Source organism: Lissotriton vulgaris, chromosome 9, assembly GCF_964263255.1.
Source record: "Lissotriton vulgaris chromosome 9, aLisVul1.2, whole genome shotgun sequence".
Taxonomy (NCBI): Eukaryota; Metazoa; Chordata; class Amphibia; order Caudata; family Salamandridae; genus Lissotriton; species Lissotriton vulgaris.
In genome coordinates, this window is record NC_141697.1 from 45,721,977 (window position 1) to 45,749,423 (window position 27,447).

General features: G+C 46.9%; 1 protein-coding gene across 6 annotated transcripts in view; it reads left to right on the forward strand.

Moving 5' to 3' along the window:
- Positions 1-27,447, forward strand: part of NOVA1 (NOVA alternative splicing regulator 1) — a 471,408-nt gene that overhangs the window by 362,268 nt on the left and 81,693 nt on the right. For 5 of the 6 annotated variants that reach the window (XM_086936992.1, XM_086936995.1, XM_086936996.1 and 2 more), the window contains exon 4: positions 2,394-2,465. The exons of the other annotated variant lie outside the window; for it this stretch is intronic. In XM_086936992.1, coding sequence (XP_086793118.1) covers positions 2,394-2,465 — 72 coding nt within the window. The remainder of the gene's footprint in view (positions 1-2,393; positions 2,466-27,447) is intronic. 6 annotated transcript variants of the gene reach the window in all.

Genomic DNA, 27,447 nt, shown 5'->3' on the forward strand with positions numbered 1-27,447 from the left:
GTTCCTCATTAATGGAAGGAGCTCTTGACAAGCAACTTGAGATGGCGTTGAAGGCAACTCCCAGTGCACAACAGGGATTCCCACTCAGCATGTTGTTGAACGCAGGGTGCCATGTTTCATATGTCACCAACTTTGGGCGAATTATGTATCCCATTGAGCTGCATTTGAGTATTTCTCTTCCTGGAGTTAAGTTTAGGAGGGTTCTGGTCATCCAGTGATGGACAGTGGAGAGGCAAGATCTGGGTTTGAGCCAGTTTCAGCAGAAAGTGAGAGTGTCATCCACGGAGTTGTAACAGGTTAGGAAGAAGGTCTAGATGCAACAAGCAGAGGCCTGAGGTAGCTGTTTAAAAGGACTGGAGAAAACACAGTAGTTGGGAGGATAGAGAAAATCCAGTCAAAAGTCTAAAGCTGAATGTCAATATCTCTGAGGGGTGATCAGCTGTATGAAATGTTTTTCTAGAAGTAGCAGGATGGCAACTCCATTCTTGTCCACTTTCGTTTTAGAGTCCTGAGTGAAACAGTAGAAGATGCTGTGTCATGTAATGTGTGAAAGCTCATCTAAACCTCATAGAGAAACTGCTGGCTATCAGTACAGTCACTGAGTTAGGTGAATGCAGCATTAGTGATCTGATTACTCAGTGGTGGTCCATCAGCCACTGCTCTGTAGTTGTTAGGATTGTTTGGCTAAGTATGGACTTTTTAGGAGAGACCTCATGTAGGTGCTTTTCAAGGGCCTTGTGTAGGTCCTCTTAACCATGGAAATGTCAGCGATAAAGAGAGAAGTAGTGACAGACCTCCTAGGGAAAATTGGTGAGTAAGGGTCTGCTTGCTTGTGATCCTGATTTGCATCTGTAAGCAACATTTGGCAGGAAGCCTGTGTTGTATAGCTGGATAAAGAATGATAATACGCAAAGGGAGGGACTGTAGCAGAGTCTGGGAATGAGGCTAACGTTGTCAAAGTTTGTCAGTGCATTGCAAATCAGTATCTGTCTTTGCGTGGTCAGTCAACGTATTGCAGTAGTCTTTGCAGACTTTTAATACTCAGACAAGTTCCTTAAAAGTTCCTTCGAGAGACAACCTGAGTATGCAAGAGAGAAGGAAAAATGTCAGCATTTTTTATTGATGTTCCACATAGTCTTGAATTGTCAGTGTATAATAGAATGTGTTTATGTGTTCTTTCATTTGTGGTCCAGAATGAGGTTTTTAAGTATAGTGTAAGAAACTGTTTAGTAAACCTTTTGAAGCCCTGGGAAGTAGAATGATTTTACTGGGATTCTGTACTGTTGGGGAACTGATGGCATCTGAGATGCAGAGACTGAAGGCAGGGGGTGCATTTTCCATCAAATTGAAGGCTTCTGAAGGCTGTGCGAAGCCTGCAAGAGGTTGTCCTGTCTGAAATAGGTCTGAGTTCTCCAGCAGCAGGTCCTTGCTTCATGACAAGTGGGAAGCCAAGGGAGCGGGTAAGGCCGATGATTCTTAGACAACATGAAATCTATAGTAATAATATTTAAACACAGGTTGGCGAGTTGGCAAGGGCACTTTGGGCCCCAATGCAAGCATGGAATGCAGGCCTCCATCCCTGGAGTGTTAGTGAAAAACAACCACTAATGAGGGTCAAATGAGCCTGTTACACACCGGGCCCTCGTGCCACTACACATGCTGGACCATTCCTGGCTACTGCTGAGATTTAAAGATATTGATGTTAATAATAGCAAGCTTCTGAGTGCGCATACGTTGATACGATGCAGCTTAGTGTAGGCAGGAGGGAAACAACGGAGAAGAAAGATATCTGAGGAAGCATCAGGCTAGGACATCATTATTGACTCAACTACGTGGGTATTAAAACTAAAGACTCGAATTCTAATATCAGGATATACAATTCAGTTCATCTTTATGTCTAACCTACCGTAGTTGGACCATTTGCTCTTATATATGCTAGTTTCTTCCCTTTAACACCGTAGTGGGGCGTTATAGTAACAACTAGTGTCCTGATCCCAGCTGTAAATCGGTAAATCAAATTGCACAGTGTTTCTGTGACGTTATTTTTTAAAGAGGAGTTTTAAACATGCTTATTGATCAGCTCCATCGTTCTTTAATTTCAATAAAAACGTCACTGTTGAAAGCCTTATAGAACCTGTTTCAAGTCACATTTTCTGAGACTCATTTCTGAGAAGGAACAATTGTTTCACACACTTGATCACTTTTATTGGCATAAAGTACACATCTATCGCCTAAATCTGTGTATAGCATTTCAATCTCTCACAATGCTATTTGTCAAGTTGATAAGATATAACAATGAATTATTTTTAGTGACATTTGTACTTGTTTTTCATGCTGTTCATTTATGTTTATTTTTACATTGTTGATTTGCTCATGCCCTGCTTTATTCCCAGACATTGCCATCTTCACCAAGTAGCCCAAAGCCCTCTCCATCTGATCCCATGACCACCTCCAGAGCTAATCAGGTACAGTATCATTTCATCTCTACCATTCGTTTCTCGGGCAGCATGGCGAGGCGAAAGCATTGTGCGTTTTCCATTTGCATACCTGCACCCATCCTCACAGCACCTCTCAACTGCTGCATGCCATGCACTCAACAGCTAAATCACCCCAAAACAGTTAGAGTTGGTCGTTTAAAAACGAGCTATTTGAGAGTCAGAGTAACGCATGTTTTGGTCGAATTCTTAAGCAGTCTCTGTACAAACGAAGCAGATACGTCCTGTTAAAGGGAAGATGGTCAGCGGTAGTTCCTAACTGTGTAAGAAGGAAGTAGTATCCACCTGAGGCCACATCATGACATTTGGGTCAATGTTAATTGCTGAGAGCTGAGGCAGAGCAAGTGCATGTTAGTGAAGGTAAGGAAAAAGCAGAATGTCCAACTGTGAACATGCTTATATTGCAATTTACACTTTTCTGTTTTCTTTGCAAAGGAAATGACGCTTATATACAATATCTAACAATTGGGGGAAACCATGTACGGTTGGCTTTTGAACATTAGGAGTAAGTGGTCTATACATGTCCCCATCCTGTCTGTGAAGACTTTGTGATGGATGGAGGGGAGAACGTACACTGGATCTAGGTTTGTCAGTGTGACCTGAATCCAATATTTCTCTGGGAACCCATCTGAAGTGAAAACATCTGCTTGCTTCTGGTTGAATTCATGCAACCTTCTGCCCCTTAGTTCAAGTAAGATCTTATTAAAAGCCTTGACCCGTGGGTCTTTTTGGTGGCGTTAAACTGGTGAAATTGCCACCATCTGACTTGTCTGTCTCTGTTTTTGTGATCATTGCTGTAGTCCTGCATGTTATTGATATGAGTGTCTGCTCTTTTTTAAAGCTTGGCATTTTCTGTGACATATACATCGGTGGGTATACATATGATGGAACTCATTTTAATGCCCCTATTCCTTTGGGGCATACTAGCAATGTCAGTTGGTTTGATGTGTACAAACTGTTTGCATCAGTTCTGCTTTCAGGGAAGTGCCTCTCAATCTGATGCACGGTTTGCTAAGTATGCTCTGGGCAAATATTTTGGATACTTTTTTGGTCGTCTGAGGGATAGGAGTGCAGTTTCTGTGAAGACATTCTAGAAGTTTGATCTTCTTGACGCATGGTTTGCAAAGGGCTAAAAAATCTTTTAATGGGTCGTCCATATTTAATCATTTCAATGTCTTTGATTGTTGTCCAGAAGGATATTTGTAAATATCTCAATGACTGTGTGATTCTAGACATTGAAAATTATGTGGTGGTAGCCAGAATGTAATAATTTCTTCCGGTTCATCCCAACCTGCTGTATCAGAGTGAATCTTGTTTTAACATATTGGATCCCATTCACGAAGTTAAATTTACATGCGTAGATCAACATATACACCAAGGAGTAACTCTCCTATTTTTCGCTGTTCACCTTTTCTGAGTGGAAATTTACACCTAGGTGTAAACTTGCATGTTTTCAACACAGTCAAATAGAGGGTTGCACCCCCTATGACTGAAGTGTAAAGTTACTATTAGTAACTTTTCATATGTTGGAGGAGATCTCCACCAGAGGAGCGGAGATCTCCCTAGAGGAAATAATAGGGAAATGTAATGAAAGTTCTTTTTTTAAATTTAAAACAATTAATGTTTTTGAGGAACTAATAAAATAAACTGTTACAATACATGATATCCTCCAATTAGATGTGAATTGAATGATACAACTTTTCTACTATATTATTTCATTCATAAATATTAATTAACAATAAAATTGCTCACCCTCATTCCATCAACTCCGATGCACTGGACCTCCTCTTTCTCACCGAAACATGGCTCAATCCCACATCGGCACCGGACATTGCCACAGCCATCTCTACTGGTTACAAAATGCTGCACCAGGACTGACCCCATAAACCAGGTGGAGGACTCCCCATCATCCACAGAGAGACCATCAAGTGTACCTCTTACACTGACTCAGAACCACTTTTATGCCGCACATGCACTTCAAGATTTAGACATACATTAAAACCACTATCAGAAGGCACCCTCGCCTACCAGCCCCCAGAACCTCGCACCCACTTCAGAAAACACCTCACTGACCTCACCTCATTTTCATGTGCCAATCCTTCCACCGCACAGGAAGTGGCTACACTTTACAATACGTACAAACCTTTTCAATTCAAGGTCCTACCTTTGGACTTCGGTCCGCTCCACGTGTCTTTACGTGGATCCTGGCACCAGTGGCAGCCTGACTACGTCTGCAAGGCATACAAATGTATCATTACTTAGACAACTGTATCATAAGGGCTCGCTCTTATCAACAGGCAGTCCAGCACACCCAGACTTGTCAGTCTCTGTTTCAAAACCTAATTTTCAAAAAATCATGGCAAGTCCCAATTAGTCCTAGCTCCGATATGAACATTTCTCGGAGCATCAATCAATACTAGCCTAGCAAAGGTGTTTGTCTCACACGAACGACAGGCCTGCATCTCCCACATGGTGGTTCTTCTACGTACGATAAAGGTCCGTTTCAGTAGATCCTCAAAGTCATTCCTGGCCACGGCCTCCAACTGCATCCAGTTGGTTCCCAACTGCAGATTGCACATGAGAAAATGCTAGAGGAGCTAGCCGAGCAGTGGCGACAGCTATCTGGCTCATTCGACGACATCTAATGTTACTTTCGAATGAGGACACCGCTGGGCTGGTTGGCCCACACTCCCAGTGTTGCAGCAGGCCGCTCCCTCCTCGGACGCTCCACCGCTCACCCTTACCGATGATGCCGCTCCGGAAGGTTGGGGAGCGCAACTTCAGGGTTTTTTCCATCAAAGGCCGATGGATGCCTTTCCAACGCACGTCGCACACTAACTGCTTGGAGCTGTTATCCAGTTTCCTGGCTCTGAAAGCCTTCTGCTTCCTAGTGCGAGAGGAATCAGTGTTAGCATGTACAGACAATACTATCACTTTACACTATCTCAACAAGCAAGGAGGTACGTGATCACTGTGGTGCGCTAGAGGGTGCACAAGCAGAATGGCTGCACTAACGTCAGTCTCCTGCAGCCTGGAAGTATAATCCTACATTTATCCTAATGAACCGACTCCTTGCCCAACAAAAACCACATACGAGTGCTCAGGATACCTTTCTGCCGCATCAGTGAAAGTTTGAGAACTCCACGGCGCGCCATGACAAAGATATAGGCAGCGACGTCTGGACCGAGCACTGGCTGGTGCTGGGCGGAGCGAACGAAGGGGGCCTAAAGACTACGCCAGTCCGCGGCGCGCCACGCGGCGCGCAGGCCTCTTGGGAGGATCACCGAGAGACGGCCACCTAACGGTGTTATTGGCGGACAACGGACCAGGAAGCACCGGAACAGTACTGATATCTGCTGATGCCAGTTGAGACTCCCGGTGGGGTGCCAGTGTACCGGTTGGTTGATATATGTGCGGCAAGCGGAGGAATCCTTGAAACGGCAGTGAGGTGTGCAGACTAAGAGGAGGATTATTAAAAGGCTCCGGACTGCTAAAGAAAGGCGCGGCAACATCTGAGGGTGCCTGCGGACCGCTAATCATTACTATACAGACTATAAAAACTGGTGAAAGCCGACATGAGTATGGCGCAGATCACCTGCCGCGTTTCCTAGGCCCGATATTGTGATCCGGTTGAATTTCCCCGAAGCGGATCGGATTCTCGGCGTACTGGTGGTGAAGACGCCCAGTCACGCTGCATCGTGCACATGTCCACAGGCTCCAACCCTGAAGAACCGGGTTTTAGAACCCAGCGGCGCCAGGGATAACGCCCAATGTCTTCGGATTCCCCTGCCTTGGCAAACAGAGACACAGGACACTTCTTGATGACGTCAAAGACCAAATTTATTGGGTGCAACCAGGAACAGAGGTCTACGAAGCACAACACGGGTGGTTCGCTAGAGACTGCAGAAATTCATAGAGCAGAGCATTGTCTTTTATGGTAAAAATCACATTCCTGGCTAGCATCAATTACATACAAACTGACCAATCGTAGGGTGACATTTCAAACATATCGCATGACGACAATCCCATTTTCCGTTGTCCAGCCCACCAGAAATGACCAAGCAAAATCCAACATTCCTGTTCGAACGGGCCGGACAAACCCATTGTAAAGACCTCAACCCATATCAATAATTAAGCCATAAAGGAAGGAACAGAAGCAGATGAGAAGCAAGAGAGAAGGGTGTGTGCATGTACCATAAACTCAGCAATGTCCTGCTCTTTGATCTCTGTCTGACCAGCTGCTTAACAAGGAACTGGCTCAACGAGGTCAGCCTCGGGCAAAGGAGTCAGTTCGGTCAGGTCACTCAGGAGTCAACTAAGGTGTACGTGTCCCAAAGACTCGTTCGGCCGTAGTCATCGGCCTATGTGAGGGCAACCACACAAAATGGCTGCCGTACACAAAATGGAACCCGAAGGTTCGAAAGAAATCCATGACTACGTAGTGTTCTCATTGATCTGTTATGACGAAAACACTCGTACATACCACACTCGTCATTTGCGGTCCGCTGACACCAAAATCGTCCACATCCGACGACCTTTATTAAACGGGTTCAGAACCTACGGAACTTCAGCCCTCGCCTGGAAATTTGGGGAAAGCGACCTTTACAGGCCGCCGCGGGCCCCTTCGGAAGGCCCACAATGGGTAAGCAAGATAATCGGCAATCCAAACTGACATTTGAATTCACCACTACCAAGAAAGGATTGCGAAATGCACCAGAAGCTGGGGGCTCCCAAAGCCCATCGGCAACTGGACTTAATGCTGGTTCCCCCCTCCCCCGCATTGGACATGCAGCAGATGATGCAAGAAATGAGGCAAGGATTTGCCACAATTGTGGACAAGGTTGACCCGATGTCGTCAAGAATGGACGCCATCGTACAGAAAATAGATGTACACGAAGAACGTATCACTGAAACTGAAAGAAGAATATCGGTTCACGATGACACCACGGCCTCACATACCACGCAACTCTCGAGAATGGACAATATCCTCAGGACTGTGGCTGCGAAGAACGAGGAGTTGGAAGCTCGCAGCCGCCGAAATAGCATTCGCGTGGTAGGAGTGCCGGAATCCACCAACACTGGGCACATGGAGGACTATGTGGAGAAGATACCCATTGCCGCAATCGGACTGAGGCTTTTTCCAAACAGTTCATCGTCGAAAGGGTGCACCGCTCACTTGGTCCGAGGCCTAAACCTGGGGCCCCGCCAGGCCCTATCATTGCACGGCTCCTGAACTACCGTGATCGAGATACTGCGTTGCGGGCAGCACGCGCTAACCAAAATCTCACGTGTGATGGTGTCAATTTTTCCATTTATCCAGACTTTACGCCTATAGTGCAGGAACAACAACGTAAATTCCTGGATGTAAAAAAAAAGCTCAGTGCACTACAGGTTGACTATGCACTGCTGTACCCGGAGAAATTGAGAGTGACCCACCAAGCAAAGCAACACTTCTTCACGAATCCGCAGCAGGTGGAAGATTTTCTAAAAACTCTGCGACAGGAACGTGCTGGGCAAAGACAGAATGGTAACGAGAGGCGGGAAGATGAACAATCACCAAATGAAGACGATTAAACTGGAGCTCTGATGGCTGCGGTGCTGCGTTATACCATTGACAGTAACTAGAAGCCCACGGTAGGGCTTAATTCGTGAGACTGCACCGCTGCTGATCGTGTGGCCCATGTACGGGTACTGGACTGTTGGTGGTAATGTATTCCAGGTCCCCCCCCTTCTTCCCTTAATTTGCCCAACTGAGGCCGAACAGGACGAGGGGCAAGGTGTAGGGGGTGGCTATGTGCGCGCATTTAGATGAACCCCATAGGGTATACCCCAAAGGACATGTTGACTATATTGCGAATTTTGGGGGGTTTAATGGTTGCTTGGGGAGGAGGGTGGGATGGGGATTCTGGCAAGTTGGGGATGCTTCAGTGGGTGGGGGGTGGTCTAGGGGTTTTGGTAACGAATTTGGTTTCCTCTGCTATCGGCTATGACTCTGATGTTGTGTCCTGTGCTGCAGGAAAGGACATGATTTGCCCAGTGGTATCTGCAAGGGGGGAGGATGAGGCACAAGACCTTGCATTGTACTGGGTAAGACTTATTGCACTGACACTTGGAAATACAATAGAAGTTCCTGTTTATGGCAGTTTTGAGCTGTTTCGTTGGGAGGGAGTGGGGAAATGGTTGTTCACACATTACAATAGAAGTTTGGGTGCGATGACCATCGAAGAGTTGATACAATTAGATCCGAAAGGATTTCGTTATGATAGTAAACGAGAAGATACCCCCGTAGTGCATTTTGTACACACAAGACTTGAGCCACAAGACTGCACTAACATGCCTGTTACTTCAGGGCCCGGATGGCCTGATCATTGGCCTACAGTGAGAGAGCAGATTACAGAAACGGCTGCTCAAGGCCTGAGGCCTTCTCGGATGTACCAGATATGCTACCTGTTGTTAAAAAACCGCGCCACTCATGGGGGACTGTGATTTAAATATATTGACATGGAATGTAAGGGGCTTGGGAGACCCTAGGAAAAGGCGTCAAATTCTATCATACTTAGACCGTCACTCGGTGCACATAGCTTTTCTCCAAGAAACCCACTTCAAAGTACAGGCTGCCCTCACCTTTGCCAACAGATGGGCGATTCACAAGGTATTCTCATCTTTTTCGATATACGCCAGGGGTACAGCAATACTTGTAAAGAGAAGTACGCCCTTTGTTATGACTGGTACCAAGGTGGACGCTCAAGGGAGGTACTGTATTATGTGGGGCAGACTGGGACACATTGCGGTCACCCTGGTGTGCTGCTATGGTCCCAACATTGATGATCCTCTGTTCTTCACGGAGTTGTGGGACGCAATTGTGGGAACGAACCCACAACATCTCATTTGGGGGGGGAGATTTCAACACTACCCTGGACCCGCCCATGGACAGGTCACATCCATCCCCTCACCATTACACTAAGGCAAGGGCGGCACTGCATACAGCTCTCGTAGATCACAATTTGATAGACACCTGGAGACACCTACACATTGATTCGCGTGATGGTACACATTTCACAGCACAAGCGCGCTCCTGGACGAGGCTTGACTATATATTTCTAGCACCACAACTTTACACTTCACTTGTCAAGTCACCGCATCTCCCCAGGACATACTCTGATCATTCCCCTGTGAAAATCACTCAACGTTCGGCAGACCTAGGCCCCCCGACAACCGCTTCGCGATTGCAGCCTACGATGTTACTTGATGCTACATTTCAGGAAGAGCTCTGTGATGAATGTTTAGAATTTTTTAAGAGGAATAAAGACTCTGTAAATGACGTGGAAACTATTTGAGACGCCTTTAAAGTGACTTTGAGGGGGTTCTGTATCGCTAAGGGTTCCAGGGTTTTGAAGAATATCTTGACACGACTGACAACACTAGAGACGGAGCTCAAGGTCCTTGAAGAGTCCTTGGCTGCGGACGCTGATGATGCCACCCTCTCGAGTATATGTGAGAAAATCTCGGAGTACACTGCCTAAGCCGCTAGGGAGTTGAAATTTAGGGGCAAGTATTGGCTTGCTCGCCGATATGGCGAAGGGGAGAGACCCGGGAAGGCCTTGGCTGCGACAATGAGACTGGCACGAGCACCTGATATACTGGAGCTCGAGAACCCGGAGGGAGGGGTATTTAGAGACACAGCACAAATCCTCAATTATTTTGTGACACACTACACCACGCTATACACGTCCACAAGGACTGGTGACCTCCACTTGCAAGAATACCTGGCCGATGTTTCCCTTGGCTGGCTAAGTGATGCACAGAGGGCTTTTTTGAGTGCCCCTTTCAAATTGGACGAAGTGAGGGAGGCGATCATGAGTATGCGGTCAGGGAAAGCTACCGGGCTAGACGGGATACCAATAGAATTTTATAAAACATATATAGAATTTATGGCTCCGGTATTATGGGGAGGTATATGAAGATTCTCTTGAGGTGGGCCACTTACCGCCCTCTATGCGTGTAGCACTTATTACATCGCTATTGAAGCCTGGGAAACCGGCAAATAAATGTGACTCTTACCGGCCCCTTTCCTTGTTAAATTGCGATGTGAAAATACTTGCCAAATTCATTGCTACTCGTATCAGCCTCCTGCTCCCCACCCTGATATTACCCAACTAATCGGGTTTTATGCCTGGCAGGTCGACATCACATAATCTACATACTTTTTTTTCAATCCTAAATTCTGTACACGAAGAACAACCGATGGCTGCCGTCTTCATCGACGCCACTAAGGCTTTTGACTCCCTGGAGTGGGACTATGTATTCCGAGTCTTGGAGCGAATGGGCTTCCCGGTAATATTTATCGCATGAATCAAGCTCCTATATGAGCGGCCTGTGGCCAGAGTGCTTATTAATGGCCGACTTTCCTCTGAATTCCCCGTCACTAGAGGCACTAGGCAGGGGTGCCCCATATTGGCGCTTCTATTTGCGATAGCTACGGAACCTCTAGCGGCAAAGCTGCGAAAACACCACAAAGACAGCGTGCTGCATTGTTTTCAGAGACAAATACTAATCTCTATGTATGCAGACGATATCACTTTATATGTACGTGACCCCAGCGAAAACCTGAACCCCATTCTTAGAGAATGTATACGCTTTGGTCAGCTTTCCGGAGTTCAGATCAATTGGGGTAAGTCGTGCATATTCCCACTCACAACATCCATGACACAATTTGGATTAGATTACCCCATCACTTGGTGCGAGGGAGATTTCAAATACTTGGGTATTCACATAGAGAAAGATAGAGACGAATTGCTAAGAGCCAACTATGGCACTACGATGAATCGCATTATTGATAACGTCATGAGATGGATCACACTGCCCCTTTCCATGGCTGGTAGGACATCTTTGATTAAAATGGTGATCCTTCCCCAATTGCTATACCTGTTTTTGAATATCCCTTTCTACCCTGGCAGGTATTTTTTTCAGCAGCTTCGATCGGAACTCATTAGGCTTGTATGGGGCGGGAAATCACCTCGATTAAAATGGGATACCATGACTAGGCCCTACATTCAGGGCGGGTTTGGCGTACCAGACTTTGAATTGTATTACCAAGCTGCTCAGGCTCACTATGCCTATTTCTGGATTCACCAGCCTAGGAACATGCCTCAGCTGGCGGCGGAACACTGGCTGGCCCATCCGATCCCCATAGAGGGCGCGCTATACGCCTTGGTGCCAGGCAGGGACAAAACGCCCCCGACGGTGATGAGCACGGTAACTGCATGGACCCGACTGACTAGTAGAATAGAAACTGCAATGCTTTATGCGCCGCTGCTGCCGCTTGCTTACCACCCACATATGCCCTTATTACAGGAGGCAGGATTTTGCAGGCTTCTCCACAGTATACACGTTGGACATGGGGTGACCTGTATCACAATGGAACATTTGGCTCTATGGAACACCTATACGAAGGCATACAGCCATCTCCACTTGACGTCTTTCTATACATTAGGCTACGTCAAGGACTGAAGGCAATCACGCCTGATTTTCCACATGAGCCTCTGGTCTTTACTCCTCTGCAGCACATACTTCAAAATGACACCCCTTGCAAACTGGTATCAACAATATATAGATCAGTACACACACAGATAGTTTCCCTACCATTGGCGGCTAGAGTAAGATGGGACGAAGAACTGGAGGCACCGCTCACGGACAAGCAGTGGGAATTTTGTCTCCAGCAGACAGAGTGCATCTCTTCTAGCAGCAGATACAGAATTATACATTACAAATTTATACATCGACTATATTACACTCCTGCCCGAATGTGTAGGTTTCAACTTCGCACTACTGATAGTTGTGACAGATGCCACGCCCCAGGGGCTGATTTTTTACATCTGGCGTGGGAGTGCGATTCAGTTCAGTTCTACTGGAATCAGGTGTTTGCAGCACTGTCCAAAATGATTAATACTGAGATAACCCCTTCCCCTATCCTGGCTCTTTTAGGATATGTGGAGCCCATACAGGCAGTACACTGCAAATTTATTGCGCTAGCCCTATTGGTGGCCAAAAGAAGAGTTGCATGTAGATGGGGCAGGGGCAGGGGTCCCAAATTTAAGGACTGGCTGCGTGACCTTACTTATTGCCAAGAACAGTTTAATACATATTCAGAATTATTGACACTCGCCTCACGGCCCAAAGATATCTGGGCCCCATTGCACTGTTACCTATTACAAGACACTGACGATACAGAGGGGGAGACGGCTCCTTAAAAGGTCCCTTGCGGATCTTCACTAAGATATTCGTTAAGTGTACAGGCACTTACAGGGTACTGAGAATGTGACACCGAGCTGATGAGTTGAGTATTATGTAACTTCTTGGTCAGGAGGATGGGAAAGTAATAATATGCAGGACTGCATTGGATTTAAATGTCTTGATGTTATTTGAGACCTGAACATGGGTAGGATGGGTGCACTGTTCTCCTATAAGCTCATTTATAGTAGATCTCTCTTTATGAATATGTATTGTTGATACAGGTCACCTGGGATGCATTATGATTATAGCTGAGTACATTATAAGACTACTGCTAATGATACAGTGATATTATGCTGAAGACTATGTATCCGGATCCCTGGTTCTGTACATGCATTATAGACTGTGGACTAAAATGTGTACATGTAAATGCACTCTTTGATGATGTGTTGTGGCTAAAACTTCCAAAAATAAAGTTTTTTTTAAAAAAGGAGGTACGTGATCACTGTCGCCCAAACAAGCACAACACATTTGCGAATAGGCCATTCACCATCGCATTGACATTTCTGCAATACATGTTCCAAGGGTCTCGAACATCATGACGGACTCCCTCAACGGATCCGCCTAGGACAACCACGGTGGGATCTCCACCAACGGACCTTGGACCACATCTTATGCCTGGGGGGACAACCAGCCCAGGATCTGTTTGCAACGCCTCTGCACCGCAAATGCCTATACTATGCAATCTGCCTTCCCCACAAAGGATCGTGTGGAACTGCATTCGATAAACTCGTCAACAGTATTTGCATTTGCTTTTTCCGCCGATTCTGTTTGTGCCTCGTCTCCAGCGGAAAATGAGGTTCTAACCAGGCCACATCCCACTCTTTGTGCTCAGAAGGCCTCACCGACCGTGGTGCATGGGTCTCCTCCTACTACCTTGCTGCGCACCTGTCACGCTTCACCCTCTGCCGCACCTTCTGACAGTACAGTACGGACGGATTCACCATCCGCATTCCTCAGGCCTCCAGCTTGTGGTTTCAACCTGTGCAATCTGAATTTGCTCTCTTGTGCATTGCCGCAGACTGAAGGGAAGTTTCTTGCATACGCAAGAGCCCCTCCACTACTTAGAAATCTAAACTAATATATAAACGCTTTGGTATCTGGTGCGAGTCTGTCTGCATCAGTTCTGTACACGCTACACCAGAGCAATCCCTACCTGTTGTTCTCCTTATGGCAAAGTCAGCCCTTTTTTCTCATTTCGTCTTGAAAAGTACCTTCTGCACTTCTCGTTTTCCCCATGATGGATTCAGGTCTCTTTATTCCTCCCGGATTATTCGCAAGTTCTTTTAGGGCCTCAACAGGATGTGTCCACCCATTGGGCGTTCCCCGCCTCTCGGCGCCTCAACGTCGTATTAGCCCAGCTTCTCTCAGGTTCCTTTGAACCAATCTATTTTCAGATTCGACATTTCTAACAGGGAAAGTTTCCCACCTACTCGCTCTCACGTCTTCTCGACGTGTGAGTCCTATTCAAGCTTTTACCATCAAATATATTTAACTTCAACTTCCAAGTGACTCTATGGTGCTGCGCACCAATCCATTATTTATACCACAGGTTATATCTGACTTTCACCTTTATGAAACAGTCACCCTATGAAACTTTCTTTCCAAACCCTCAGTCTTCAGCTGAGCGCACCCTGCATTCCTTAGATTTCGAACGATGTATTAAATTCTACATACAACGGACAGCTGCCTTCGCAAGCTCGATCACATTTCTTGTGTATGCGTTTAGTGCATCCAGTGACCAAACAAACCATTGCCCCATGGTTTGACATCAGCTATCTCTTTTTGTCATACAAGGATGGGCAAGCACTTAACTACTCCGGTGAGGGCCCACTCAACAAGGGCAGTTTTCATACTCCACTGCTTTATTCGCTTGAGTGCCTCTCCATAAGATATGCTGAGTGGCAACCTGGTCCAGCAGACGTATGTTTCACAAGGCACTACTGTCTGGAGGTAATTGACAGCGCAGTCACTGCTGAGGGTCAAGTGGTGCTTCTGAATTTTTCAAGTAAGGTGAGCCTCTGTTGCTTCCCTCCTCCTGCCATAAAAGGTTTTTGCATTTTCACATCAGTGTACTATTAATAGTGTTTGTTAAATATGCGATATGTTCATGCATTACGGTTGTAAACTTTTATGGATATATTGGCTACTGCTTGCTATTCTATTCAAGCATGTGAATCTATGAAAGACACCCCTAATACTGGAGAAGAACAAAAGTTACTTACCTGTAAACTGTGGTTCTCCAGTATTGGTGTCTTTCATAGATTTACATGCGACCCACCCTTCCTCCCCTCAGAGGCTCTCTTCTCCTCATCCACTCTTTTGTCACTCTTGTGCTACGAAAATCTGAGGGTCTGAGCTTCTGAGGAGAAGGTTCTAGAGGGTGTGACAGCCTGATTGGCTGGAATTTGGACTATCATAACAACATGGATATGCCAGTAAAGTGATTCTCCCTCAATGCTTCCTTATGTGTTAATAATGTTCTATGGTACTTCAAGCATTCTATTATTATTAATAAATTCTATTTTATTATTATTATTATTACTATGACATATATTTTTTATATATGTGATTTTTTTACTACTATTTTATGTAACATGGGACTCCCACTCCGACAACGGGGAATATTCAAGCATATGAATCTATGAAAGACACCAATACTGGAGAACCACAGTTTACAGGTAAGTAACTTTTGTTCATCCTGGATAGATTTCCCCCAACACATCAGAGCCTCCGCCTCACTTCCTGAATTCTGCAAGAAGCTAAAGACCTGGCTTTTCAATTAGTCTTCTTGCAGGCCCATTGAGACTGTCTGAGACTGCCTTTACTCAGGCCCACCCTCACCACATGCCTTCACTAACCAACTCAGCACCTGGACACCCACATTACATTAGACTAACATTTAAAAATTTTGTTTAATTTGTAGTAAACATGGTTACAAGTTATGTATTTAATTAATTCAAGCACTTTTCATATATTGTTTAAGAATAAGTTAAAAAGTTAATTTTTTTCTTAAATGAAGTGTTTTATTAAATGTGATAGAGTAATCAATAATTACTTATTTTTTTAACTAAATAAAAGAATAAATATAGATATAATTCCTAACTTAAATTTCAAATTAATTTATTTGTTTTAACATCAGTCCATATGAGGTGTGAATTTAGTTCCCTGTCTCTATTGTTTTCAACAGGAGTGTGTTGCAGTACCAGTGGTTGCCCATGTGTTGTGCCTGTCCTTCTGCAAGACTGGCTGGAGTGTATTTAACCCTGTTTGCATATAGGGCTGTCGTAAATCATGTTTACATATTATTTCCTATTACCTACCACCAAAGTCTTAATTTTGCGTATAAACACACCTGAAATTTTGAAACTCATACCCTGTTGCTGGAAATTCCTGACTTCAAGAAACAAAAGACAAGAAAACAATCCTTCTCTGGAATGACGCCCAGGATTTGGAACTCCTTTCCCCATCAATCAGAACGCTTCCCAACTTTCCACTATTCAAGAAAGACCTTAAGACCTTATTTAGACTTTGGTGGGGTGGAAGGTACTCATTCAGAAAGGCGGAAGACATCCCACCCCATCCCAAGGGACCTTCGCTCGCCAAATCTAGACTGGTGCTGTAGCTCCGCAGAAAACTCTTAGCCCCTTGTGTGCTCATGACGAGACCAGGCCGTCATGATTCACAGTTGAGCTGTGCTCATAACGGCCTTGTCCCGTCATAACAGCACCTCTCCGCCCACAGGCAGTTAATTCCCCGACTGTGTGGGCGAATTAATCAGTGGGTGGGGTTGTGATGATACCAGGCCATCATGACCCCCTGGTCACGTCACGAGCACCGCGGTACCACGCTCACCATCCACCTCCCCCACACTGTTGGGAAATTAGCCCCGCAGCGAAGGGGTTAATATTGGTAGGAGTCGCTGTCATGCATATTCCTGTCAATGTTGCAAACACCTGATGGACTGCACCGTCAAACATGACGGCTCCCAGTCAAACTTTTACAACGTTTTTCATTTTTCAATAACAAACTCCCAAAGCAGGAGCTTGTCTTTGAAAAATGAAAAGCTAATAGCCCCGTGCACCATGCCCCTAAAGCCATCCTCACACCCGCTCTGAATGGCTAACCTCTGGTAGCCCATACTCCGTAGGCTCCATCGCTGACATACTTAAGGTCCAACCACCTCTAAATCGGACGGGCGGACTTTGAGTTTTGTGGATAGGCTACAATGTGATTCATAATGTTCATCTATCCTACTATTATAAAGGAAGAACTTTGAACCTTTGAGGTGGGCAAACTCAGGAACCACAGCTCCAATCCAAACACCGGACATATCTTTGTAATTGTCAGGGTGTGCAGATGGACATAGGCTATATAAACGTAATAAATATACGTTATTTAAAAAATTTACAGAAAAAAAAGTAGTCCCTTGGAAGAAGCGCCGGCTGCGACGTGCGTGCCTGACGTGAGGAGCGCGGGGAGGAGCGGAGTCCAGGAGCGCGAGGAGGACCGGCAGACATGGCGTGGGGAGGAGCGGTGGACAGGCAGTGAGGAGCGGATGAGGTAGGTTATTTATTTATTTAGGAGCGGTGAGCGGCAGAAAAATGAAGCAAAAATGAAAATCATGAGCAAGAGGAAGCAAACGGAGCATTACAAAAGTGAGCCAAACGGTGAATTACTGGAGGAAAAAGTTACGTGTGCACGTTACAAAAGCGTACATCATGACCAAGAGGAAGCAAACGGAGCATTACAAAAGTGAGCCAAACAATGCATTACAGGAGGAAAAAGTTACGTGTGCAGGTTACAAATGCGTAGAAAGTAAACATAGAGGTATAGGAGGAAAAAGTGACGTGTGCAGGTAGCAAGAGGAAGCAAACGGAGCATTAAAAAAGTGAGTCAAACGGTGCATTACAGGAGGAAAAAGTTACGTGAACAGGTTACAAAAGCGTACAAAGTAAACATAGTAAACATAGAGGTATAATACTGCAATATATGGAGGAAGGCTCCGTGGGACCCACGGACAACGTCGGGGCGGGCGGGGGCCCTGAAGCCGAACTGCACCCGGACAACGTCGGGACGGGCTGCTAGTAATAAATAAATAAACTCATCTAATTTGCACCTGTGAGTTTTGCATCTGTTATTATTTTGTGTGTGACTTTGTTAATCTTAGGACCCAATTTTCAAGTTACATGATGCAAGGGCCCAAAATTACTGAGGAGCAAATTACCAATTTCTGTTGGTAGCTCCATCCCATGCACTGTGCAATTTCAACTTTTTGGACCCAGAATAGGGACAATCATGCTCAGTAGGCCTTGTTCTTGACCTTTTTACGCACACACCTACTGCAATAAGGACATTTTTATGAGGAAACGCAGGGGAGACATTGGTACAGACTAATCGAAGTGGGGGGTATCCCTCAACTTAAATTTCGTATCGTAGAGCTTTATTTTAGCAGCACAGAGCTTACTGCTGGGCAGTAGTTTGAATAAACATAAAATGTGTTTAGAAATGTGCAATTCATGTAAAAAGAAAATTCTAATGTTCGGAAGAATGCATTACTAAAGCAAAGAACGTTTTTTGCTGATTATACTTTTTGTAATAAGAAAAATATTTTGCATCAAGAAGCAGTGCGTGACTGGATAAAAGCTGGTTCCTGAGACTTCAAATCAGGTGCACCTCCTGAAATAACATGCAAACGCGCTGCATGTCTCCGAGGAATCCCATTTCTGCATTCTCGTGCTGTCTGACCACCCACAGCAGCAGAACGCAGCACACCTACAAAGAGGAAACAATGAGGAAAAATCAAGATATTTCTCCTCGTTACTCCTCTGTTGGGATGGTGCACCATTTTGATGCATTCCCAGGTTAACTAGTATTAATAAATCTGGGAACGCGTCAAAATCAATGTGTGGATGCTCCCCCCATGGAACGGCTTCCCAACGCAGAGTAACGCAAGGCGGCAACTTGCGCAGACTTGCGTTAGCCCAGATTTACTAATCCTTGTGTGATGCAACGGCGACACAAGCCCTTAGTAAATCTAGGAAAACACGTTTTTAGGAGAAACCCTTTAGTGAAAAGGGAGGGGTTTAGTGCTGTAAAACAAATACAAGGGTTCCCTTTTCATGTATTCTTTGGTAAAGAGACTAGAGTCTCTGAGGGATCCAAATAAGAGACAGTGGGTAACCACTGGGTTATATCTGAGGTTGTATATGGGTTAACAAATTTACTTGATGTCTGATATAATCATTTGAAATAGTTCCACTTAGTAAATCTAGACCTAAGTGTGGAATTTGCTATGATAAACAGCAAATTTAGCTTATAATTCCCTATTTTCCAAATCAAAACTCAGAATGTGAAGTATTTACCCAATAAACACCTCCGACTACCCTGACTTTTTTTTAGCACGTGCAATAAACACCTTTCCCCATCCTCCTTACCCGTACTTGAGGCCTACAACTTCATGTCTGCCTCCCACTTTGTATCAAACACTATGGCACTGATCCCAAGTTGTATGTGGTAGACTTTCAACTCCCAGTAAATAACATTCTCCTGAAGTGAAGTCTTTGCTGGATGTGGCAGCCCCCTCCTACTCCAGGTTTTCATCTTGGAAATTCAGAATAACATGTAGTATTATTATTTACCTCACGAGAGTCAGGTTCGATCTCACGGAAAACTGTGAGAGTGTGAGTTATCATTCGACTCATAGTTCTGGATTGAATATGGACTGAAATATAGACTTGAACTTGCAAGTAGGGCATGTGTGTGTTTTTGGGAAACACTGTAAGCAACTGTGACTAACAGTTTGCTGCCCTCTAGTGGTTATCTGCCAAGTAAAGACCACAATGAACATTGCGAGAAGATGGGAGACTTTTGCTATTTAGCGTCTGTATATTGACCTTTAATCACAACTTTTTCAGCTCCGTTGTAAGAATACAGACCCTACATGGAAGCAAAGCTCCAAGATTGAGAGATTCGAAGGAAATGCGCAAAGTTATTTTTGCTCCAAAGATTTACAAAGCTCCAGAATTCAACCCTTTGCAAACAAGTATTTGAAATGCAATAGGTCTCGCATTTGGAAAAGTTAGAGCTGTTGTCGTTTAAAATGGCAATGTTTTGTACTTTTTTTTGCAGTGTAGTAGTTTGCAAAGCGGTATTGCCATTGGTGTTTTTACCGTTAACATCTCTACCTTTAACAAATGAGAAAGCGTTATAAGCTGAACGCATATTATGAACTAAAACAACAGCCAGACTGATTCGAATGCACAGCTGAAAAGTAATACTGGCATTCTTTACAGAGTACATATTGGAATGTAAATAACAGAGTGGGCTATGGCACGGCTGTTGTTATAGTGACTGCTGAAACTAGGCAAGCACTATCGGGCAACCAACAGTGGTCTACGACGTTGCAAATGCAGGATGCAAATTCCCCTGTTGCCAGGAAAGAGGGAGCACTAAACTGGCAAAATGTAATTTTGCTTGGGGCTTTTAAAAAGGAGGCACTAGGCATGTCTGCAAGATCTGAGGGAGCCTTAAAGGTATATTTGTGACTGTACCTTGGTAGAAAGTAGATGTTGGTGTCTTTGTGCCCCACTTTCCATCTTGTACTTCCAGACTGCTCCTCAATTCTCCATCTATCCCACAGCTCCGTTCAGAAGGCAGGGATCGAGAGAGAGCGGGAAGCAGGGGGAAGGTGACGGGGTGTCAGGGGTACTCACTAAAGAAGGGTCACTGGCGGATTCACTATGTGTGAGGGGGAGACTGTAGGGCGGTTCTGCGTCCTCCTGGAGAGCTGGGGTGAGAGCACAGAGTGCCATGACTTACAATGGCAGGCATGTAGTTCAGATGGCACCCTGCAGGAAAGGCCTACTCTCAGAAGGGAGATCTGGTGAAGGGTCAAAGGGCCTCAGAAAGGCCTAGTCCACTGACTGAAAGGACTTTCAAGCGCAGGCCAAGAAAGAAATCACAAAATAAATATCATAAGGGCACGTATGGTGTGTCAGAGAAAGGTAAGACGGCTCACTAACTAAAGCAGCTGGCAAGCGGCACGTGGATGTATGATGTTACAACGCGATCAAAATGATTGCGGTACATCACAACGCATCTTTTACAACGCAAATCGTTACCACGACTTGCGCTCTAGGGTGCTGGACTTAGGAATAGTAAGATTTACTATTCCAACTCCAGCCTACGTACAGTAGGGAAGGTGTTGGAATAGTAAATTAGTAAATCTACTATTCCTTAGTCTAGAGCGCCCTCCAGCACAAGTCGTGGTAACGACTTGCGCTGAAAAAGACGCGTTGTAATGGCACCACGGTGTTTTGACCACGTTGTGAAGGTTGTTTACCGGCATGTGTGTACTAAAATATCACCACTTAATAAATAACCCAAGTGGGATGGCAACATAGGAAGCATGAAAGGATTGGAAGGCCATCCAAAGGTGGCTGAGGTCAGAGGGCACTGAAAAGACTCGCCCAACATTCAAAGAAAGCTGGGGTCCGAGGGTACAGGAATGACTAGCCCACCACCCCAGAGGGATGATGGGCAGGAAGGCCTGGGCACTAGCATGCGGAGGCGGAGGTCAGAGGGCGCAGTACAGACTGGCCACAATTATAAGGGAGCTCAGGCCAGGAGCTCAGGTAGCATTCCGGAACCAAATCTCAAGGATCTAGTGTCAGATGTGCACAGAGGACTAGAGCTCCAGTCCAAGGGGGTGAAATCGGAGGGCGTCTAATTAGAATAGTGCTGTGTTCAGATGACTGGGGACAGCTGTCATCCATTCCAAGGGGACTGGGGCCAGAGGACGCAGGAAGTGCTGGCAACTTATACTAGGGGGCTGAGGTCAGAGAACTTGAGTAAGATGACTTGTACACAGCCCACCATTACGTAGAAGTGGTAGTCCACAGTCACGCACAGGTGGGGTCAGTGGGCACAGTAAGGGTGGTCCACAGGTGTGTCGTACAGGACTAGGACCCTGGTATAGCTCACAGAGCTAGGCCCAGAAAGATTCAACAGTCCAGGGGGTGGGAGAAGTCATCTGGGTGAAGTGCACTGTAACTGTATGTGACAGAGGTCACACACCTGGGGAGAGGGGCTTGGGTGCCCTGCCTGCCTCCTCCACCCCCGCCCTGCTTCAAGGTCAATTGGTGAAGCTTGCAAGCCCAAGATCACACAGATACCAGGGCCGTGTCGAATCCATGTTCTTCATTTAAAAAAAATGTTTTTTATTGGTTTTCAACTCAAACAACTTCTCCCCCCAAAAGACCTTCATCAGTAAGGACAACATATTGGATACAGTGCGTACAGTCATTGTCCTTAGGTAGGCTTATGTTTACATCAATATCAACATCAGAATAATTGTTCCAGCCTCCCCCGTACTCTAACGCTAGCAACACAACTTGCATTTTAAGCACCCCCAATGTCACGGAGGCCCAACACGGTACCCCCACTGGCTCAAGCCTCGTCCAACCCCCCGCCATACCCCTTACACCGGTGTGCCCTATGTACACTAGACCAGGATGCCCAATCATCTGAAACATGTTACGGTGCGCCAACGGCCTGCCACGGTTGGGCTGTCTTCCAATCCCCACCATGCCCTAGTTCGCTTCCGCCCTCCTTATGGTCACCTATATCTCAGCTATATTCAGTATGTCTCAGCAGGTTCCTGTGGGGCCCCCAAGGAACCAGCACTTCCCATGCTTGTGCCGTTTCCATCGCCTTTTCATTATTCGCTCTTCTAGCTTGTTGGAGCCTGATCATGCCCTCACTAGCCACCCAGCTCCTAAATTCCTTCCTCCATCGCTCTACACTAGGGTGGATTTTCACTTTCTTGTTAGTTTACACGTTACTTTGATGCGCGCTGTATTAGGGTACCAGTGCAGTATACATGCTCCCATGGTGGGTTCTATCTGCCTATCCGTCACCCCGCATAGAACCTCAACTACCTCCACCCAGTATGTGCTGAGCTGCGGGCAACTCCACATCATGTCCAGAAAGTCTGCAGCATTCAAACGACACCTAGGGCAACATGCAGTCTCCACATTAAAATATTTATTTATCTGTTCTGAGGTTAGGTGCGCCCGATGTATAACATAGAAATGGATAAGTTGGAATCTAGCATTTCACGTACTCTTCCACGCCCTCTCCACCAATTTAGACCAAGTCGCTTCAGGTATGTCTTTGCCCAGATCCACCTCCCATTTCTCTCACAGTTGATTAAGTTAATGGTTGAAGCCCCTCCCCCATCATTCGCCAATACAGGCACGTTATTGCCTTCATCATCCCTGCGTGCATTACTACATATTGGCACGTCGGGGATGTCCGCGGTTCCAGCAGGCCTTCCGCCCAGTATTCCTGAATTGCGGCCACCAAAGTGGCATGCAACAAGAAATCACCCCTTGGCAATCCATATTTATCCTGCAGTAACTGGTAGGGCAAGAGAGCTCCGTCCTCATACAAATCCCCAACCATCTGCAATTCCAGTTCTTCCCACTCAGCAAATGTGGACCAGTCTCCTCCGTGTGGAAGGGCCGTACACATTCCAAGAGGTATCTCTGGTGCATACGGTTGAGTCTTGCCTACCCTACGCCTACTTCTATTCCAGCTTGCCCGTAGCGCTCTCCCTTCAAAAGTCAATGATGCAACCAGCAACCGCTGGCCCAAAACCACAAAGGATAAGACATGCCATGGAATCCAACAGTCCTCTTGACCATCCGGACCCCTGAACTCCCGAGCAACTGCCTGCGTGAGCCACTGCAGTTGGGCTGCTAGATAATACAATTCGAAGTCTGGGACCGCCTATACCCCCTCAACTTTAGGTCTCATCATCGTGGCCAGAGCCACCCGCCTCCTGCCGCTCCCCCATAAAAATCCCCCTACCATAGATCTTAGCGTCCTAAACACTTGTCCCAAAATCCAGATCAGCAGCATCCTGAAATAATAATGTAGCCTAGGGAGTGCAACCATTTTCAAAAGCGCTACCCTTCCAGCCTCTGAGAGCAGCAGAGTAATCCAAAATGCCATGCTTCCCTTGATTCCTCGCACTGCCCTATTCACATTTCCCTCCAGAAGATCTGTTTGCTCATGATAAATGTTAGTTCCCAGATACGGTAGGCAGCAGGGCTCCCACCTAATTCCTAGCAATCTGTTGGGGATTCCATTGTCCGACGCACCGGGAACAGGCTAGTCTTCTCCCAGTTCACGCACAGTCCTGACGCCGCACCAAACGCCCGCAGCAGCTCTGCCGCTCCCGTTAAGTGCCTGCCAGGGCCCTCCAGAAACATCAACAGGTCATCCGCATAGAGTGAGATATAATGCTTGTCTCCACGAATCTCCAGCCCAGTATAATGTTTCCCTGATCTAGCTTGCACCGCCGGGGGTTCAATCGCCAGTGCGAATAACAGTGGATAAAGCAGGCAACCCTGTTGCGTTCCTCACCCTACTGTGCAGGCAGCTGATACTGTCTCCCCCCCTCCCCCTTCCCCCCGTCCGCACCGAGCCGTTGCTGATGTATACAGTATTTGGGTCCATCTCACAAAGTCGACCCCAAACCCCATCTTATGCATAACCTGAAAGACAAAGGGCCATTCCAGGGTATCAAATGCCTTCTCTTTCTCTATGTCCACCGATAGAACCAAAGCATACGGTATCAGGTCTCGACAGTTCTCTGGGATTCGCAGTAGCCGTTGCACATTAAAAGCCGTATTTTGTTTAGGGATAAAATCCGTATTGGTCTCGGTGTATCAACTGTGACATATAGGGGAGGAGGCGCAACGCCAATATTCTACTTAAGATTTTGTAGTCAGTCGTCAACATTGACAGCGGGCAATATGCCTTCATGTCTGTAGCTTCCCTCCCAAGCTTCAGGAGAGGGATAATAATAGCCTCCATGGTGGTCTTAGGTAACCTCCCTGCCTCGTATGCCTCCCGATAGATCAATTGCAACCGCGGAGCCAAGCAATCTGCATATTTAGAGTAAAACTCTATGTGGAGGCCGTCTACCCCAGGAGGTTTGTTAGAGCCATATGTTTAATCGCACTCCTTATCTCTCCTACCGTAATCTCGCTGCCCAGCAGATCCCCCTACTCCGTAGTCAAGCTCGGTAGAGGAACCTCCTCCAAATATTCCCGTACAGCATCCGGGCCCTGAGTCAGCTGTGTGTGGCTCACTGGTTAGAGGCGGCAGACCCGAGAGCAGAGGACGGCCCGGGACCAGGGTTCGATTCCCGGCGCGGCAGGGTTCTGGACCAGGGTCAGCGGACTCGATAATTCTCTCGCCTCTGTGCCCACTCTGATCAGCGATCACACTCGGCAACTCTGGGCATTAGCTTGCCTCATCTTCACTAACGGCCCCACCAGACCGCCGGGGATGCCTGGTCTCACCCTGGAGATACCCATTAAGGGACCATCTCTCAGGGAAGCCAGGAAGGGTTTTGCAGCAGTCGAAGCGCCTTGGGACCCTACGGGTAAGTAGTGCGCTATATAAATGCCAATACATTTACATTTACATTTACATTTACTGTACAGCACAGTGTAATACTCCAGGAACAAGCCGTTTCTCCCCGTCTGCGTTTACACCACCTCCCCTGATGGGGCTACCAGGCCCAATATCGGCATTCCTTTCGGGGTCGGATTAGCCAACCATGCCAGCAGCGCACTCGATTTGTCCCCCTCAGCGTGCATCCTTGCTCTATAACTCTTATAATCAAGAGAGCGCAGTCTCTCCACCTGAACCGCCACTGCCTATCTGGCTTCGGAGACCTCAGCTTGTGCCTCTGGATTCCCAGGCCAAACCTTCTCCACGTCTCGCAACAGGTCTTCCGCCATTTCTAAGTCAGTCAAAATTGTTTTCCGTACTCCCGCCACCTTACTAATACAGATCCCCCTAGCCACAACCTTAAACGCATCCCACTCATTTGCCATTGACGATGCGGTCCCCTCGTTCTCCTCGAAGTATCGTTCGATGCCTGTCCTCAGCTCTTCCCCAAAGACCGGATCCTCCAATGCTTCCAGTCTGAGCTGCCAAGTCGGTATGACCGCCCTCTCCGGTCTCCACCTCATGCGCACTAGCAAAGGGTTATGGTCTGACAGCGTTCTCGCCAGGTATCCACTACCCGTCACCTTGGAATGAACAGCAGGGGTGCATAATATTGCATCTAGCCGCACATGCAAATCGTGAAGGCCGGAATAATACAAGTAATCCCTCTCTTCTAAATGCTGGGCAAGATAGCTGTGACAGCCTGCAAAGCTGCCGTGCGCTCCATCTCCGTTTGCGTCATCGTCGGTTTCTGGAGCGCTGGTTGACGACGGCGGTTATGCTGCATCCTTCGCGGATGTGGCCTCCTCTCAGCCATAGCTACACCACTCCCGGCTTCCCCGAGTCCTGCTTTATCTCCAACCAGTCCCACGCCTCCTCCGGGCTTTCATGGAATGTTGACTTGTCGTCCATTGTTATTTTTAGTCGTGCCGGAAACATCAGCGAGTATTGGATTCCCTCGTCTCGCAGAGCTCTATTAACTACCACAAACGATACCCTGCGGCGCTGGACCTCAAATGTGTAATCCGGAAACAATGAAACCTGCTGTTGTCCACCTTTTAGGGGCCCGCGCTCCTGGCCTGGTTCAACAGAAGATCTCTGTCGTTGTAGTGAAGTAGCCTGGTCACCACTGTTCTCGGCGGCCTCCCGGGGGCCAGCGGCCTGGCAGGCACCCTGTGGGCTCTCTCTAGGGTGAAAAAGGTTGTCAGTCCCACCGGTGCGACTGTGACCTTCAGCCAGTTTTCCAGGTATTCCACTGTGTCCTGCCCTTCCACCCCTTCCGGCAGCCCCACCACTCGGATGTTGTTCCTTCAATTCCTTCCTTCTGCATCCTCCGCACACTTTTCCAGGATCCTGAAAAGCTGCCATCGACTTCTGAGCCGATTCCAGGACCGCTATGGATATTCCATTTGTTTCACCCTGTCGGCCAGATTGGCATGGTCCACTCGAAGCAATCCATGCCCGATGTCCTTTTACAAGGCTTACCTAGTGTCTGCAATGGCTTGTGGTATTTGATCGACTTGCTGTTGAAGCATCCCCTCTGGACGTTGTTGTGATCCCTCTCGTGTCTCTGTGGTCATTGTATCTTCTTCCTGTTCCGTAGGTGCTCCCACCTGCTTTCCCTTTGACTTCCCCATGCCCCCAATGGACCGTGGGATCTTTTGGTCACTATGGTGCACTGCTGCTCTGCCACTGCTCACCGTGCATACGTGACCAAGGCAATGTGACAATCCCTATTGCGCCTGTCGCCGCCCTTTTGTATCCTCACCCGCCCCGTCAGGATAAATCCCCAGGGCCAGCCAGGCCGTTCCACTCTGTTGGGGCGGTCCCTCAGCAGAACCACTTTCCAAATGGGTCCTTCAGGAATGTCTTCTTCGTCTGGTCCAATCTTGCCACAAGATAGGCACTCCCCGGCCGGTGGAAGATGTTCCTGGTGGATATGAAGGGGTCTCTATACCAGCATCAGGGGTAGCTCTCGGCCATCTTCTTACATCCGCGGCGCCCCTCCCGTCAGCCCAGATCAGTCCACCACAGCAGTTCTCACCACTGCACTGTCGGAGTAATCCCTCCACGTCATCCACCAACTCCTCCGCTTCACATTGACGGCACCTCTGCCTCTTCCTGCCCTAAA